Source organism: Gavia stellata, chromosome 15 (assembly GCF_030936135.1).
Source record: "Gavia stellata isolate bGavSte3 chromosome 15, bGavSte3.hap2, whole genome shotgun sequence".
Classification (NCBI taxonomy): domain Eukaryota; kingdom Metazoa; phylum Chordata; class Aves; order Gaviiformes; family Gaviidae; genus Gavia; species Gavia stellata.
The window spans coordinates 16,194,441-16,213,246 of record NC_082608.1 but is presented as its reverse complement, the minus strand read 5'-3'; the positions used below and the strand labels follow the sequence as shown (position 1 = coordinate 16,213,246).

The 18,806-nt window shown below is 38.8% G+C and overlaps 1 protein-coding gene across 1 annotated transcript in view; it reads left to right on the top strand.

Annotated features, from left to right (window-relative positions):
- Nucleotides 1–18,293, top strand: part of ADAMTS18 (ADAM metallopeptidase with thrombospondin type 1 motif 18) — a 78,939-nt gene extending 60,646 nt beyond the window's left edge. The window contains exons 17-23 of the mRNA XM_059824872.1: nucleotides 3,284–3,425; nucleotides 4,947–5,073; nucleotides 9,605–9,809; nucleotides 12,133–12,324; nucleotides 12,699–12,911; nucleotides 14,340–14,487; nucleotides 18,178–18,293. Of these exons, the coding sequence (XP_059680855.1) occupies nucleotides 3,284–3,425; nucleotides 4,947–5,073; nucleotides 9,605–9,809; nucleotides 12,133–12,324; nucleotides 12,699–12,911; nucleotides 14,340–14,487; nucleotides 18,178–18,293 (1,143 nt within the window). The remainder of the gene's footprint in view (nucleotides 1–3,283; nucleotides 3,426–4,946; nucleotides 5,074–9,604; nucleotides 9,810–12,132; nucleotides 12,325–12,698; nucleotides 12,912–14,339; nucleotides 14,488–18,177) is intronic.
- Nucleotides 18,294–18,806: the final 513 nt, after the last annotated feature.

Below are 18,806 nucleotides of genomic sequence, written 5' to 3'. Positions count from 1 at the left end.
TTTCGTGTTCTGAATTCTGGTGTTCGGGACACATTTGTTCTGTTTCTTGCCTCTGCTATCACAAAGTGAAGAGCACTTTCAGAAGGCAAATGTTCAGTCTAATACTTCACGACATTTTTATTAGAAAAGTTTTAAGCTTTACTGTTTTTCTGGCCACTGACATAGCACAGTTTTATGACAGTTGTCAGAATCAAATGAGATGAGGGCTAACCTTACACAAGTTCTGGAGGTATAGACAAAACCTCCTCCTCTTTTGACACAACTCACTAAAAGGCCAGACAGAATTTCAGCCTCTGCACTTGAAGGAACACAGAGCACCTACTGTAATAGGGGAAAGTGCATCCTCATAGGACCACGAAAGAGGAAATCTGACTTTGTTCATACATTAGCCAGATCTTTTATAACACAAGAAGAAAATAAAGCTTCTCTCTGAAATTGTTTCTGGCTGCCTAAGATGCTGAGGTCTCTGCTAATACCTTGGACTTGTAGGACCTTCCAATGAGTAAAAGCAAATTAAAGCATTTTGAAGTCTGGTCTGTAAGAAGGACCAGGAAAGGAATTGTTTTAATTAAAGAATAGTTTTCCAGGGCTCAATTCTTTGTAGGGTTAACACAACCTATTTTTTTCTGAAGCACATGTTCTGAAACTTTACACATTAGATATTTGTCTCCATTTGTCCTTAAGAAAAGGACCGTAGAGTGAACACATATTATTGCAACCTGTTTTTTCTAGGAACTTTTATGCCCATGGACTTGAGGTTCAAGATTCAAAGTGACTGGAACAGCTGTTTTAACAGAGTTGGACTTTTTGCTATCAGCAGTCGGGACAGCTTTCTAAAAATAAAAAATTATATAGAAGAGATATTTTCTTCATCTGAAGGGGCTGTTATAAAACATTTACATCAGATAGTCATGAATAGCCAAGGAGAAAAGAAAGTTCCTGAAAAAAGTTATGCTGGCAACAGTTTGAACAGAGCATAGCAAATAGGGCACAGAACCACCCACTGATGCATGAGGATAAAGTGAAATATGGAAACTTTGTAATATGCTCATTAGTGAGCACCATGTGCTGTAAGCACTGAACACAGCTTTCTGGAAAGACAGTATGAGACCCAGAGGTTCAGAATGCATCTGTGCAGGGCAGTGTGAAGTTGCACAGCAGTCTCAATTCTAATGTTTCCTAATTTCAGAGTGTTCTATTTGAATCCTGTTCTTGTAAAATAGTTGTGATATATACATACATATCACCCCTAAAGCAGATACAGTAATATTATTTCTATCAAGAACATTCAGTAAAAATAGAGAGGTCAGTAATCACTCTCAGATCTGTTTCTTCCGTAATCTCACAGCTATTCTAAGGTGCTCATGAATTCAGCTTGGATGGGTGAGATGAAAACTTTCACATGAAATACTTTAATTTACCTGTGCTTGGAGGATCTTCTAATCTGAATCTTCCCATGAGAAGGCACGTACTCTCCAATTCTTTTGGAAGTATTTTGCCTTTTACAGTCCTAATTGCTATATTCTCAGTTTGGATCATTATTAAGGTTCAGTGACTAAAATAAAATCTTTGGCTACTAAGAATGGAAAATATAGCATCCATTTTTATTTCTGTTAGAGAAGTAAACAGTATGCAGTCCAGAACCTTCATGTGTTCAACATTATTGAGCTGGAGGTCATGTAAATTTGGTCTGAATTTTCACTGTCATGGGTAATTTCTGTTTTCCAATAGGTACATTTTCAGAATACTTTAAAACCCTTGGCTACATTTCAAAAGGTTATATTTCTTGGTCTTAAATGACATAAATGCAAGTTTGTTGCTATTTTATGAAACCGGTCTATAAAGAGATCAGTTCTACCTAAACGGATTGCTTAAGCACTCAGGTTAGACATCATGAGAACTTAACTGATATTTTATTAATATTTTGAATGGTAATCATTAACATAGACTGAAATTGTACTTGAAATGCTAGTGCTTATCAAAAAGCATATTTGGCAACTGAGGCTAACTGCACCTGCTCTTTATGTTACTATGACCAGATCCATACTGGTGAAGAATTAAAACTTAGTAGAGCTCTGTAACTGTAAACTCTAGCACTTTTTCTATTAAGTATGAATATAAATGCACTTTACTACCAAAAAGTTTCTAAAATAAATGTTGTTAAATATAAATTTCTCCCCAAATTTAGGTACGTGTCAGATGTTCATGCATCTTGCATTGACTATAATTCAGACTTGAAATGAATACAGTGAATTTTAGAAAGTTGCCTACATGAAAACTGCAATATAATTCACCACTAAAATAGTGCACCCCCTATAGCTAGGCTCCCTGAGTTAAATGACAAAGATTGTTATTATAGTCAGTAATCACACTTTCTATAAATTTTCTAACACATTATGCTAAAATCATGAATAAAAGATTTTTCCAATCCTTTTTTCCTTGTAGACACCCAGGGATGAGTCCTCTCCTTGACTTTATCAGCTTCAATAATCATGAGAAAAATACCAGCTGAGGATCTTCCAAACAAAATTTATTGCCAGTCTGCATAGAAAAAAGTTTTTTACAAGGATAAAAAAAATAATCTATTTTATACCCTCAGCCTTAAGAACTGAGGAAGCCATCTCTAACCACCTCTATTCCCAGTCCCCACCCAGCTATACTACTACTTTGCTCAAGCTTCTTTCAGTAAAGCATGCGAGTCCTCCTTACTTAATAGCAAAGGCTTCATTCATAGAAGGCATTGTGGAAGGATCTGCTAGCCTGGACTTTGCTTACTAAAAAAGAGGAAATTTCTCCCACCCCCAAATCCTTAATCCATCCACTGCACTGCCACAGGCAAACTGCAGCGCTTGCCAGTGAGCCCCCAGTGACTGCAGGGACCTGCTCGCTAAGGGCCAGTTGCAGGGGCAGGGGCTAATACTGCATTGCCATAAGTCTTTGGATGATATTTCCCATCTCCTGAAGGCATTTCTGCTTCACCAATCCAGTCAAATGCCTTCTGATTTGAAGGAGCATTATGCTGAACCGTGTATTTCTGCACTCTTCTGTTACGTGCCCTGCAGGTGTTAGTCCAAGCAAACGCTTTGCTGTTCAGGAATTACCTTGATGGTTTTTAGTTTATCAAAAGATTAGGTCTCCTGAAAATTCTTTCACAAACATGTGTATAAATATATTATGTGTATATCATGTTTAGTTCATCTTCCTTCAGAATGACAGAATCCTTTTCTTTTTTTTTACCCTCTCCTGTTCTTTTTTTAAACAAACCCCAAATACCCCTCTATAGATCCTGTTACAAGGCAAAAATCCTGGGATTGCTTGGGAATATACATTTTCCAAAACCAACAATGAAAACAAGACATCTGTCAAAAAACATAGCTACTCCTGGGTGACGGTGCAGTCAGAGTGTTCAGCTACTTGTGGTGGTGGTAGGTAACTTTCCAATTGCCAATCCTCTTCTTTTTCATTTTTTTAAAGCCTCTCAAACATTTCAGCTGCCTTTAATTTTGCAAATGTGTATCAGTACATACAGGGCATTACACTGAACACCTGGTCCTTATTTTTTTATGTGATGACTTATAACACAGATGAAGTACCTTCATACTTCCTTTATAGTAAAAAAAAAATTCATGCTTGTCTCAATTCGTGTCACTTACGGTGACTCAGTCTTTTTTCTCTAGGTCAATCCATATGCATATAATATCTTGCTGTTGAAGTAATGTGGGAATTAAATATGTGATTTGATGTTGTTGTAATTTGGAAACATAGAATGCTATCAAACAATGAGTAAAATTTATCTTCTCTGTAGAGAGTAATTGAAGACCACAATATTATCAAGACCTTTATTGACAGTTGCACCCTGATCTTCTCACTGTTGAATTACAAATATTTGAGTTCTGCCAGGTCAGAGTCTGAAATTCTGTATAAGCTAAGGATTTCTTACTACCATATTCCTCTACATATTTGCTTTGTGCAGACCTTCTATTTGTTTTTCTAAATCCTGGATGTTCTGTCAGTGAAAGTGAGCAGAAAACTGGCATGTGGGAAGTCCTGCAAAAAGAATTGAGAATTAAAACTTTAGTGGCCTTGAAATTGGAACTGGGTCATATAAATAAGACTATATGATGCAGTTGTCTTCAATACCAAAGAATAGGACTGGGTGACCAAGGAAATGCCATGTTATGCTCCTGTATTGGCAAAAAAGTCCAGGTGAAATTCAGGAATATCTTGCTAGTGTATTGTCAGACTTCACAGCATCTCAGTAGACTGTTTATGGAAGAAAGACCCACCAGGAGCACTGCAGACATAAAGTATGACAACTGTATTTTTCTTGCTTCCCTTTAAAACAAATGAAGGTTGCAGCATGGATATAAAGACGATGGAAACAACCGTGTTGCCAAATTTGACTTGCTGTGCCCAATGAACCATGTGTGAGGTGAATGATACATCTCAATTAAAACATAAATCTATACAATCACTTCATCTCTTAAGGCATTTGTAGTCTTCTCTGTAATCTGTCCTGATGTTGACACGAGATAGAGTTTAGGTAGGAACCTGCAGAATTCTAAAGTCTGTAAAGATATACTGTAAAAAGTTGCAAAATGTTTTGTTGCAGTTTGCAAGTGCATGAGGAGAGCTCTAAGCAAGCACTGCTAGTTTCTGCAGGGAATTAGGATTTGAGGAATTACTAATTTTTACTGTGGGAAGATTCTGCAAATATGCTGTTTATAACTAAAATGTTTCATCTGACTTCAACAGTACCTGTATTACAGAGAAGGAAATCAATGTTAAAAACATGTTGCCAAATTAAATCCTGTTTTATTTAGTTCAAGTCAGCGGCATTGTACCAAGGATGAGCTTGAACTTGTTTAGTTAAAATTCTTCCCTACTACTTTTTCTCTTATGCATAAATGTTTATTTTACTCTATTTTTTTCTAATGCTTCCATAGGACACATTACAGCAAAAGCAATTTGTTTAGAAGATCATCGTACACGAGTTAATTCCTCCTTTTGTGGCCCAAGGATGAAGCCTTTAACTGAAACAAAACTATGCAATACTAATCCCTGCCCAGCATAGTAAGTTCTCTTTAATTTTGTACCTTTTCACTGTGCCTAATGACTGAGTTTGCCACGAAAGAAGTCCTCTCTGATAGGCACACAGAGTTGTATAGCCTGCTAGATGAACCCACTTTTATTCTGTAACGTAAACCAGTAACTGTTTAAAAATGTTAGTTGCGTAGGCTTCTGCCCAATGATAATAATAGAGGCCGTATTTCTAATGTTGCTAAGCAAGACCTCCTGAGGATTGCTTGCAGCTCTGTCACCATGCTGGGGTTAGCTATGTGACACGGAGTAAATCTAAGTTACTTACAGGCCTGTTCTGCCACCTTTACTCACCTTGAACCAATAAGACCATTTCCTGAATAAAGTGCTACTCCCCATGTGGAAGCTTGGCCCCGTGACTCAGATCCCACATATTAGATTAGGTTAAAAGAATCTTGTGAAGTGCAATTAGTGATTTTTGGATGAAATGTTCCACAGAGTATTATGATACCAAGAAGAGAACTATCTAAACCAAATAAATCATCAGCAATGCTCCTGGTGCCCACAAAAATAAATATTAAGACATTGCCTATGTGAACAATCTTATTTTCTAAAAGACGTAAGAAAGGTGAGATGCAAAGGAAGACATTGACATATAGATAAGCATTTCAAATCCAGCTGGTCTAAATCAATAGAGCTCCTTTAAAAACAAGGGAGTTACACTGATTTATAGTAGCTGTGGTAGAGGTCCTTTGGAAAAAAAAAGTTGTGTGCTCATATAATTAAACACAGTATTATGTGGCTTAGAATATAAATGGGTAGATTTAAGGACACAGTGGCCATCTTTCTTCTGCTGGTTTTTTTCACTTTTGGATTCCTGACTTGGCAACCTTAGCATTACTTTAATTTTATACTAAAGATCAGAAAAGCTGTACTATGTTGGACAAGACATTTTGACTTCCAGAACAGGCGATTTTCTAAAGCGGTATGTTGAAAAAATTAAGAGTGTTTCAGTGGGAAATAAAGACAGCTGAAGATGCATTGAAGTGCACAGGCAGCACCGGCAGCAGAAGGCAGAGGAAATGGAGGAAAGCCCTAGACCTCGTGTCATCTGCTGGTTTTACTCTGCGGCGATAAAAGCAATGGGTGGTAAAAGCAATTGGCTGAGCTCGCTCCCATACTTCATAAAATAAAACATTTAATGGTGTTTAATAGGAAGCATTCCCCATCTCCCCCAGTCCAGAAGAGGATGATGGGGCAAAGCAGAAAGAAGTGTATGTTCTGTAGTGGCTTTGTTTTTACTTAAAAATCCATAGTTTGCAATATGTTGAACATACTAAGAAATAGTCCAGTAATAGTTTGGAATTTCCTGCAAAATTTAAAGATTACAGCAGAGTACACAAAATCCAAATGGCAAATTATACACTATGACCACAAAGCCTATAGAGATAAGGTTTAAATAATGGTAACACGTGACATGAGAGCCCCATGTTCCTGCTTCAGCAGTTTCTTTAGATTGTGTTTAGCCACATGATTTTCTCAATACCAATTTTAAGTAATCTTTGTAGCCAAACACAATCTTTTCATGTGTGACTTATCTTCTGCCAGCATTATTTTTATCCAGAGAACCCAGTATCATGTACACAGAAATGTATTGTCTATGATGTTCCCGGAGTCTTTTTAAGCTGTTTATACTTACCTTCGTTTTGATGTGACATTGTTATGCTATAAAGCTTCACCAAAATCATATTCAATTCTATTGACCACACACAAAATTTCCATTTCTATTAAACAGAGATCCCGATGTATTTTGAACATCCACTGATGTACCTATCACTCAAAATGCTGAATATTAATTTTTGACATGCAGTGCAATGTTTTCATGCTGAAATTGCTCTGATATTCTTAGATTTACTACTTTAAAACACAGTTAATGACGCGAACCCTAGAAAGAGTACAAAAAGAAAAATGGTGAAAGCCCCAAGCCACCTTTAGGGAAAACCAATTCAACTCACTAATTAATTATTTTTAAAATCCTTAGGAAATATTAATGTACGGAGGATCTACATGTAGGACCATGTCTTAAATTAAAAGATTGCCATTCAGCTGAGTGAGACTATGCCAGAATGTTTCTGCTGAACAATCTGCTCAGAAAGTCACGGCATGTAGTATTTCCCATAAAACTGAGACTGCCAACATTAAAAAGTGTAGTATTAATAAATACCATGGAGGAAACAAATAGTGCTTAATAGCCAGCAAATAAAGCAAAAACAAATATGGTAGGCATAACAGGCAAGGGAAGGAGGTGAATAATAGATGAGATACAAGCGTGTCAGTTTTGTGACGTAAAAGAGGCTCCAGACCTATAAAGGTCAGCATAAGAACAAAGACTTATTACTCCGAGTAGGGACAAACTACTGTCCCAACAGCAAGAGCACAGAAAGGCATCAGTACTGCACACTGTTGTTGTTGGATTTCAGAGCTGGCAAATCTGGTCATAATTATTTAGTTATTTGAGCTAATGAAAGATACTCTTGGATCACAGCCCAGATAATCTTGGAAAATGGCAGTTTACTAGAGGACATTAAAGTAGGTTTATTGCCCTCTCCTCTGTGAAGAGGGGAATTTTCTCGGTAGTTACAGTGAATAAACTCTTAAAATGAACACTTTTGGTTGCTCTACCAATCACCATTGTCAGAAACTTCAAGGCAAACTAATTAGAAGTTGTAAAATGGATTAAAACTGTAACTTTTTTCCAGAAGTTTGTATTGCAATAGTCCAAGTATTTATAAATCAGACAAAAAGGAAACTTCTGACGTGTTCTGGAATTACATAACTACTGACTTTTCATATTAATATTTCTTTGTCCTTAAATTAGTGCTTTTTATATTTCCCACTACTTTTGGCAGTTCCTGAAGTTACTAGACTGAGAGTTGGGATTTCTTCTATTCCCAAAGGAATTTTTCTAAAATAGGCTTTTTATACATTTTTTACAAATTAAAATGAGCTTTGTTTTCAGGCAGATGTGAACAGACAGGCAAATGGGATGCTGTTCATCTTTCACACAGTAAGAAAAGAAAAAAAAAGCTTTCTTGTCATTAAAACTGTAAGTGAGCAGCTATTCCAGTGGTCACAGGGCTGATGCTGTGGGAAGCCATGGAGGTAGGATAGGCCAAGCGGTTGGATTTGAGACGAGAACCTTTTCTGTGGCGTAAATTATTAAAAATTTGTCAACCTGCTGTTTTAAAATCTTTAGTTTAAATTCGGCGCTGGGTCTTTGAATAAGAGTTCTCAACCTGAGTAATCATTTAGTCATTTGTGATTTCCTTTGTTTCTTCACTTCTGTTTTCCTATCTAGTTGTGGTGTATGGTCTTACATTGCAAGCCTTTGAGGACAAAGACACTTAGTTGTAGGTTTGCAAAGTGTTCCACAAAGGCTGGGGACGGGCTCAGTGCTTCAATAATAGAAATATTGAGCAGCTATTGACATTTCAAAACTGATCTTATCCTAAACAACTGGTAATAATTCTTCAGACTTTGTGTAACTTCAGTGACACGATGTGTAACTGAAGTGTGCCTGTGACTGGAGTATAGATTTGTCCAACAGCTTTTGCTGTTTAAGTTTCCTCTGTTTTATTTAGATTCTATATCATCTGTCTGCCAAATTTATTAGTCTGAGGACATTTAAATCCTCCAGACACTAATGACAGGACTGCTGATTTTAGCAAGCAAGTCCTTTTTTTGTGAATAGAGGCCATAAATACCACTGGACAGCACCATGCCAACATTTGTCGCCCTCTGTGAGTGCATCTACGCACGAATGCATTGGGAGGTACATGCTCAGCTAAACTGGCCCCATTCTTTCCCTGCCATACCAGCTTTTCCCTTCTATCAGCTTAGGTGAATCTTCCTCATCCGCTCTGTCTTCTGAGAGAGATGTAAAAAGGAAAAAATGTAACAACAAAGGGCAGAACTTTCCAGCAATCGAATCTTACTGATTTATAGAACTCTCTCCATCTATCTGGCTTCTTCCTTTGGCCTCGGCTCCATTAGTCTCTTTGGAGGTCTCTTCAGCAGCTAAAGTGACAAAAGCGATCATCCTACCGTTTCTTTAGAAAAGATTTTTCTTTTCCTGTTTTAGAGAGATTTTTTCAATTAAAAGCATAGATGTGGTTAAAAAGGAATGGTGATTTGTTAGCCAGACCCTTAGATCTTCTAGATACTCCACCAGCCTCAATGGTAGCATCTCTCCCAGACCCTGTGGAATTCCAGATTCCAGGTTGAATTCATAGGCAAGTTGGTTCTGGTAGATGAGAACTGTAAATAAGTAACGCTAGTTTTTCTAGTTGTGTAACTTATATTTCATCCCTAGCAAAAGGTTCCATGCTTTGAACATAGATTATGTAACTATGGCTTTTTGATTGCTTGAACAGATATCAGTACATCAGGAGAGTAGGCTAAGCAGAATCCCCAAATAATTCACATTTGATAGGTGGCTCATATGTATTGATTTTATAAAGCTAATTGGACTCCTGTGTTTCTAACATACATTTTCTCCTTTAAGCTGGTCAACAGGTGAATGGAGTGCATGCAGCAAATCTTGTGGAGGAGGGCAACAAAGTCGTCTCATTCAGTGTGTCCAGAAAAGGGCTTTCCAAAGAGAGGAGGTAGTGGCCCATTCCCTGTGTCCTGTCAGCACCCCTACACAGGTGCAGACATGCAACAGTCAGGACTGCCCACCTGAATGGAGCCCTGGCCTATGGTCTCAGGTAATTTGGAGAAAAACTTACATTTTTGTCTGCTGGCATAATGAAAATATTGCCAAAAACTCTGCTCAGAAAGAAGAACAGTGCAAACTTTGTGAAGATCAGTATTTTGCAAGTGGCTCTATGCGTGAAGATGGTATGTAAACTATGTCTGTATTTTAACTAGCCTTCCTAAGTGCTCGGGCAGGAGGGCTTGCCAGAAGGACACGTGGTGTCCTTCTTGGTACATACAAACAGATGGATAATTTTTTCTGGTTTCATAAGTTAAGGCTTTATGAATTCTTCAAAGCCATTAACCCCCCTCTGAGATAACTTCCCACAGCAATATTAGCTTTTCTCAGGGATGACAGGCAGTCAAGGAATGAAGAAATATTTGGGGTTAGAGTTGCATATTAATGCACACACATATGTGACTTGTGGGTTGATAAATTTGTGATTTACACATTCACTAATCACTTCTGTACTTTCGCCATTGTTAGAGTAACTATTCTACTGCAAGTAGAGTACTGCTGCAGTTAATTAATGGCCATGAGGGGCATAAGGCCCCTGGGCAGATTCCTGTATGTACACACCCTGCTTCACAAACCTGCGAACTGCCTGACAGTAAACCAACCTGAGTTAAAGAACACACATACGCTTACACAAAACTCATCTCTGCTCTTTCTTTCACTACTATTGCTGCTGGTAGGAACTGTTAATGTACGGATAAATGAAGATTTAAGATTTAAGAGAGAGCTGACAGTACACTTCTATCAAAAGGAGCTACATTATTTTTCTTTTTCCATCTTCATTTAGTAAGATTCAAGGTGGATTTAAACTTACTGAAAAAATCTATTACTTCTGTGTACGCTTCTGGGTACTGTTACTCTTTAGGTGTTCAAGGACATCTTGACCTAAGCATTCCCAGCTGAGAAGCACAGACTGCTGCTCCAGGGGAGTGCCCTGTAATGTACTATGACAGACGAGTAACTACTCAATAGTCCATCGTAACAGAGTCTTAACACTCAAAAAGAAACTATTTCTTCCCATGTATGTGAAGGAAAACTTGGTGTGGCAGGAGATTGTAAAAACCAGGTATGATGATTAGATACTTCAAAAGGAAGAACAAAGATATTCACACTTTCAAACTTTCCTTCCTCTAAAATAATAAAAAGAAAGTAAAACTCCCCATTTTCCTCCTCTTTAGGAGGTGTACAATTCAAGTTGGGATTTTCAAATAAGCCTATGAAAATTAAGTCCACAAGTCCTGCAGAAATGTAGTGAATGGGCCTATCGAACAAGTTAGTGAAGATTTTAAGATTCAGCTGAACGCTATTATATCACAGGCTCCAAGGAGTTAAAAGGAAAAAAAATGCAAAATACTCAGCCTCTCTACACAAATCAGAGTAATTTTAAATGCAAGGAGATTTTTGTTTGTTTGGGGGAAAGATTAAAACCACAGGTTTTCAGCATGCAGGTATTTCTGTTGCATCCTCAGTGCAACTCTGCTTTCATGTAATCTTTTAAAAACATTTGTAATTTAATACGGATAGAGATAGTGCAAGAGTCTGCCTTGGAATGCGTCAATTATTAGTAAAAAGAAGAACAATTAGAAGAGGATGCAACAAGATAGAAAGCTGGCAGCATTATTTCAGGGCCATTTATTTCTTCATTTCATCAGAAATGGCTTGCTCGTGCATTTTGTTGTATGCTAAGGCAATGAAAACTACAGAATGTCTCTTCAACTGAACCATGGTTCAGGAATGCATGTTTATTCACTGGTGACTTGTCCTAAGCTTCAGTTGTAATCTTGGCAATTAAAATATCTTTGGTCAAACTTCTTAACCATTGTCTGTATCAGATTCTGTCTTGTAGTGAGATTCATTTGGTGAAGGAGCTATGTATAGATTCCCTGGGTAGTTTCCTCTGCCTCTATTTCATCCCTCTAGGCCAAGGTGAGGACAAAATAACAAATAGCTGAGAACATCTTGCGGTGGGAGATTTTGCGATGGGAGGTTAGGACGAGCTTTCAACTATGCTGTCCAGGGAAAAAAGCATTTTGCTCACAAGTCCAACTTCCCTCATCTATGGAAGAGAGCTATTACTTATCTGTCCTACATGGGGGCTGTAAAAGTTCATAGTTTATGTTAAGAAAGCACTTAGAACAATGTTTTAGAAGTGACATACAGATGTTACTCTCACTTATTTACAATAGAATTTCCAGTTCACTTATGTTATAATGGCAGCTACACAGCACATTAGCCATGGTTTCTATGCCTGCTGTAAAATACAAATAACACCAATTTTTATTTCCTCTAGTTCAAATTAATATCTCTTTCCATCACAGTGCTCCAAGACTTGTGGGAGAGGTGTTAAGAAACGGGATGTCTACTGCAAAAGTACCGGTTCTCCCAAGGTTAAAATCTTGCCTGAAAGTATGTGCAACGGAGACCATAAACCTGAATCCCAGCAGACCTGTGTGCTGGGACGCTGCCCCAAAAATGACCGACTCCAGTGGGTGATTTCTTCCTGGAGTGAGGTAAAGTGGTGCAGTTACATGGCTCACTGCCTTCCTTTGCTGCTTTTGGAAATGTTGACTCAGGGACACCCCACCATGCAGGGGAGAGAAAGCTGAGCTGTCATTTGAAAATCAGGTGTTCTAGGCAAGCTGCTACAAACCCACAGTTCTTTACATCCAGATGTAGTTAGATGTACCCTGATCTCTTTGTTTTTCAGGACTTTCACTGGCTTGGATTCATATTTCCATTTATACATTATGGAACATGGTCTTTGTGGTTTTCATTATATAATCCTTTTGTAGTTTTGCATAATTTGGGGTCTCTTGCACATAGCGTATTCTCCTTTATCTGAATGTGTTTCTATAGATTTAAAAGGTATACTTTGCCTTTGCAGTGCTCAGCCTCCTGTGGCCCAGGTGTACAAAAGCGAGAACTAAAATGCGGTGAGAAAAGCATCCATGGGAAACTGATCACCTTTCCTCAGAGAAGGTGTAGAAACATCAAGAAACCAAACACTGACCTGGAAGAAGCTTGTAACAAGGGAGCCTGTCCATCACAAATGTTGTATAACATGGTGTCTGGCTGGTATTCCTCACCCTGGCAGCAGGTAGGAATGGGAAACTTTCTCACCTCTCTCTCCTGGTCCTGGCTAGAACTCTTTCTCCAGCACTGTTTCACATCTTGGCTTTTATGGAGTTTACAAAAGGAGGAAGTTTCTCTACGCAGGAGCTCAAATAGCATCCTTTAGTGCTTTTCACTACACAGCACTAAAGAACAAAACAACTGCAAGGTGACTGCTGACTCCTGGGCAGTGTATCCACCATAGTTAGAAGGTGAGGTGGGCTTAGAGGGCACCGAACCTAGAAAAGCTGTGGTATCATATGCCACGGAATAGAGGCTAGCTGGAGTGGCATAAACACCTGGCGGGCGTAAAATGCTGAAGACCACACCATAGTGACTTTAGGGCAATGTGAGTCTAAGCTACCTAGATTAAAGCTAGCTCCAGTCTTACATTGTGCTGTACTCAAATGTCCGATTGTGTGGAGGAGATGTCTCCAGTACTAACGGTCCACAGGAGTCTCCTGCACGTAGCCATTCCCTAAAGAAGGTCGCACCACTCAGCCACTGACACATGATGCAGCTGGTCCACATTCATCATGTATTTTGGGGTAGCTCATTTCTTTGTCCTGAAACTGAAGGATGTCACCTAAAAATGTTATTCATGCTCAAGAGGCACTACATTCCATGCCCATTTTCCAATGCTTTCTTCTCAGTCTCCTTCGAACTGCACTGTGGTTGAACTATTACATATCTAGATGCACAATGTATTTGAGCATCTGCACAGATTGCCTGGAATTCCCTAAATACTATGATTAATTATGGGATCAGTCTGTATTTGTTTCTACATTCTTGCAAACAAGCTTCTGTATTTCTGGAACTTATCTACTTTATGAGTCACATATCAATGAGACACACACTCATTTAATAACATTTACATGAAACAATGTATGCCTGACAATTGTAATCAGATGAAAATGATCACATTTATCTTAAAGACAACTTTTCAAGAAACACATACAAGTAAAAGGCTTATTCATTTTAAAATACTTCATAGATCTTCCTGCAAAGGCATAGTGGTTTTCCCCAGATACTGCCATAATTATGGTTCCAATGGGAGTTTTATCTCTGTTCAGACAGCAGGATTGGGCCCAGAGGCTCAGAGTTCAAAAGAAATCAGTGCAGACAATCAGGAACAGGTTTTCTAAAATGTTCAGTTTCTGTCTCGATGCCTAAGTAAGGAACCAAATTTTCAGCTGAGTCCTTAAATAACCAAACTTTCAGAAGGGAGAACAGATGCACACATCTTTGAGAAGCTGGTCCTGATGGGGGCTGCTGAACAGCACATCCGATCCTGACCTCTCTCTCTTTGAAAGTCCCATCCAAAGCCCTTGAAAGTTACTCCTTGACTTTCATGGGCTCCCAGAGAGTCTCTGTAATGAAAGACGGCTTTTACTTTTTTCCTCTCTACATACAGTGTACAGTAACATGTGGAGGGGGAGTGCAAACACGGAGCGTACAGTGCCTACGCCATGGAAGACCAGCTTCAGGGTGCTTGCCCCATCAGAAACCAGCAGTCCTGAGAGCTTGCAATACTAACTTCTGCCCAGTCCCTGTGAAAAGAGGTAAAACTCAGCTCTATGTTGGGTTGGTTGCTTAGAACTCTGTATCCAGCAAAAATCACCTTTTCCAGTTACACCCACTGAAGAGTATTATTTCACACGTTCCTTCATAAATGATTTTTTCCGAGAGTTTCCAGCTTTACAGTTATTCTCTGGTACTACAGCATCTCTATTTTCAAAGTGAACCCTCTTAAAGCAGACTTGAGAGTATAACTGACACAGAAGATTTTAAAAACAGTGATATGTTAAAAAAAAGTACATCAAAAAGTTATGCCATTTGTTTCTGAGCTGCATTTTTATACTATCTTGTTGAATAACATAGAAGTATCCTATGCTGGTACTGTTTTATGATTAAAAATAGCAACTTTTGAACTAAGCAGTAAGAATTTGCCTTTTTTTTTTTTTAGTCTTTTGAAGTCTGCTCAAGCTTCAGATTGCACCCACATCCTGGGAGTCCAAAAATGCTTTGTCTACAATGCACTTCTCTTCTTACTGCTTCTGATCAGTGTATGACGTGCAGTCAGGGAACACGAAATTAAGCTCTGTCCCCACTTGTGTGTCTGCTGTATCCCTCTCCACCTCTTCAGTGTGTTTTGCAATTCTAGTGGGCAGGAGGAGCAAGAGGTTTTGGGTCACTCTGAATGATAGAAGAGGAATTCTCTCAGAGCCACCACAGAAAGAGAGCGGTGCATTAGCCCCATCCCATATATTTGCTTACAAGCTGGTTACAGTTTGTGACTCCTTAACTGTGGGGAAAAAAGCTCAAGGAGGTCCAGGTTTGTCCCATATAGCGCTGGTTATCTAGGTATGCTAAAGCACTTTAAACACTAACTTTCAAAATACCGTACATTAACTGTTACTGTTTTAAAACTGGGAGCTGAAAGTAACCTCTATAAAACCTAGGCTGGATTGCAAGAGAAAGGTGGTAACAGAGTTGGGAGCAAAGGTCAAGCGCTGGCCCTGCATTTTGTAAGTGGACGTTAGCCAACCACCCCCTCAGCTGTACCGATTCCTGGCGTCCACTGTGCACACAAAGCCTGTAAAGCCCAGTGATATCTTCACAGACCATTCTACTGCATCAACTGGACACATGTGGAGTATCAAACTGATATATCAGGGGACCTGAATCCAAACAAGGATATATACATGAAATGGTCCTAAAAGGGATGAGTAAATAGTTCTGCTGTTTTTATAAGTAAATGTTCTTAGTGCTTCAAATTAACCTTCGTAACAAGTTCTGCTGTACTTTGGAGTTTCTGTATTACATCCTTTTCTGTCACGATATAGCAAGCACTTTTCTTTCACCCCTGGCTTCCTCTGCTATATTTCATGTCTGGAGTAATGTCTGTTACTAATTTTGGCCTTGGCCTGTTTCTCTCTCTCTCCTCACATCTGCAGGAGCCCCTTCCCCTTTATTGGAACTGGGTTGTCAGGCTCTAGAGATCAATTATCTCTTCACTGCTCTCTAACTTTCTGTCTAAACCAGCAAAACGAGAGGGAACCAGCTGTGCTGGAATCACACTGAAGGAAATCAGTCTCTGTTATCAGCCATGCAGCTCCAGCTCAGTGATCACAGTCAAGAAATTAATGTTTCAGCGACAGTTTACACACTTTCCTAGACACACTGGGTCATTTGCATTCCTCTGTTAGATGCAGTTAAGGTCACTGTAACTCCAACTGTTTAAAATGAATGAAAATTTAAACAACATGTAAATAGTTGAGTAAATAGAAATAACGATCTGACGCCCATTGAAGTTTGTGGGACTCTTTGTGTTCATTCCAATGGTCTTTGGATTAGGTCCCAAGAGTAAAAAGTTTTTGGCCATACCTCTGTAATGTCAACATTGCACTCCAATCTTCAAAAGGGGCATAAAGATTTATTAACATTGCCTCCTCACTGCTTACAAATTTTTTTTAAGCAGTAATTCATAGTTTTTGAAAATTTACCCTTCCATGGCAGGAGAGCTTCTTCCTGACTTAATCGGAACAGCTTTCCTCATTTTGTGCTGTGCATGTTTTTCATCTCTTGTCTGCTATGGGTCCTCCCAGCGGCAAATTCTGTCTGGTGGACAGTAGGGGACGTCACGTGAAAGCTGGTGCTGAGCTCCCAGTTGCATCCCCACTGACACCCAGTTAAGAGTAGAAAGGCAGTGCTGTGGGGTGGGAAGGCTGCAGTTCAGGGCTGAGCTTCCCAGTTCCTGGACAACTGTTTGTTCAAGGACAGTATTTTCTTTACATAACATTAGCATTTGCCGACAGACTTATCTCTTTAAAAACTGAAGAATAAAATGGCATCTTTTAAAAAAATTATTACTATTATTTTGTTATTCATTCAAATCAATTTGAGGATAGTAAAGGTAGACAGAATCACCTCTGCCATCATATAAAAGGGAATCAAAAAAAGCAAAATGGTGACTAATCAGAAGAAGTTCCTGTAGAGAGCCGGCAATGACTCCTGGCCCACAGAATATGAAGAAGTTGTCTGTGCTATGTGAGGGAGCGTGGATCTTCTGTGACTCAGCTTAGCTGATCTGAGAACACAGACAATGGTGGCTAGATTTTTCTTCACTGTCTCCTTGTAAATTCCCTTTATTGACCATGTAAACAGTAGTTCTGAGAGTCGAACAGAATCTTTTCCCATGCTCACAGGAGATTTCAGTTTAGCTATAAATTTTGCTAAACCTCATTTAAATGTCTTACTGCTCTCTCAGACATGGTGAATTTGTTTATAAATCATCCATGTGAATCATCACTCTGCTCTTTTAAAGAAACATAAAGCATCCACTACAAAACTGTAGAAAGGAGCAGCTATGAAATGTTTTTAAAGTGACTGGGCTGTGTGTATAAATGATCTGTACATAAATTTAAGTGAAATAAAATCTTAATTGAAAAATACGGTTTATTTGTAATTAAAAGCTGGGCTTTTCAGAACTAAACATTGTCAGCCTGTCTCTTTTCCCATTGCAGTTAATTAAGATTTCACCAACATGGCACACTCGAAGTCCTAAAAGCCTGATTCATGCCACCTAACTAAAGTGCCTAAGAAGAGGGATTTCTTAGGATCCCTGCACAGTCAGATGGAGAGAAATAAATCCCTCTAGAAAGTGTTGGAATGAAAACATGTAGCAGAGCACTTTGTGCACCTGTGTGCCCAGAGTAGGGTCCATGCATTCACATTTCCGTGCATTTTGTGTGTACGTGCACATACGCTCAAAGCTGACACTACTTTGAGCTGCAAGTAAACTTCATGTGATGTTGATGGCAACAAGCAATCAGCATCAAGCATGGAGCAGGCTCATTTGTACAAGTACCTGGCTTTAGAACAAGATTTGTAATCAGAGATGAAAACACAGGTGACTTTTTTATCCTCTACAGTAGAACTTCCTCCTGTTTTCCTGAACTTCAAAGTGTGCTCTAGATTTTTTAATTCCTTTAGCCTCTGACCCTCCGATTGTATTAGCTCTATCAAATTAACAAATCTGATTTCTTAGCAAATTAAACATCTCTTAACAAATTAAAAAAGAAACTAGTGATTTTGAGATGAAAGCTAGTTCCTGGTCCCTCTTCTTTGAATTAAATCACCCATCATGTTTTTAATACTACCAAATGTATACAAGCGTGCGGAACTATTGCCTGACTTGTAGACTTGCTAAAACACAGTCTTACCATATTGCTTGGATTTCTCTCCTTCAGATGATCCTTCTTGTGTGGATTTCTTCACTTGGTGTCATCTGGTACCTCAGCATGGTGTCTGTAACCACAAATTTTACGGCAAGCAATGTTGTAAATCATGCACGAAGAAGAACTGATAGCAGCATGTTATGTGAAACCTTCAGTGACAGGATTCTCTTCTTCAATTCATGTTGGAATTAACTGTGCTTCGAGGCAAGACATGGTGCCACATAAACCACTGATGGAAGAGACATTTTTTCTAAGGGAATGTCTGAGGTACAGTAATTGCTGGATATATGTTGAAAAAGGAATGTTTCTTTTTTTTTATTTGCTGACCTCACTAAAGTACAGGGTACTACGGATCACTTGAACACTGAGACTCGAGGGGCAGTTCTTCTTTCTTTAAAAGTGTCATTTTGCACTGTCATATGTTATGAGGAAGAAATTAAGGCAAGGAAGCCTTTTCTGGCTAATTGACCAGAATGCGAAGCAAAAGAGACTGGGAGCTCGAGGAGGAAGGTTACAGCCTGGCAGCATGACAGTTCACACTATCAAAAGCATTTCCTTTCATATTTTTAATGAGACTATCGTCCCAGGGTAAGGAAGCTGTTTACTGCCACTTTCACAGAAAGACATTCAAATGGCTCTTG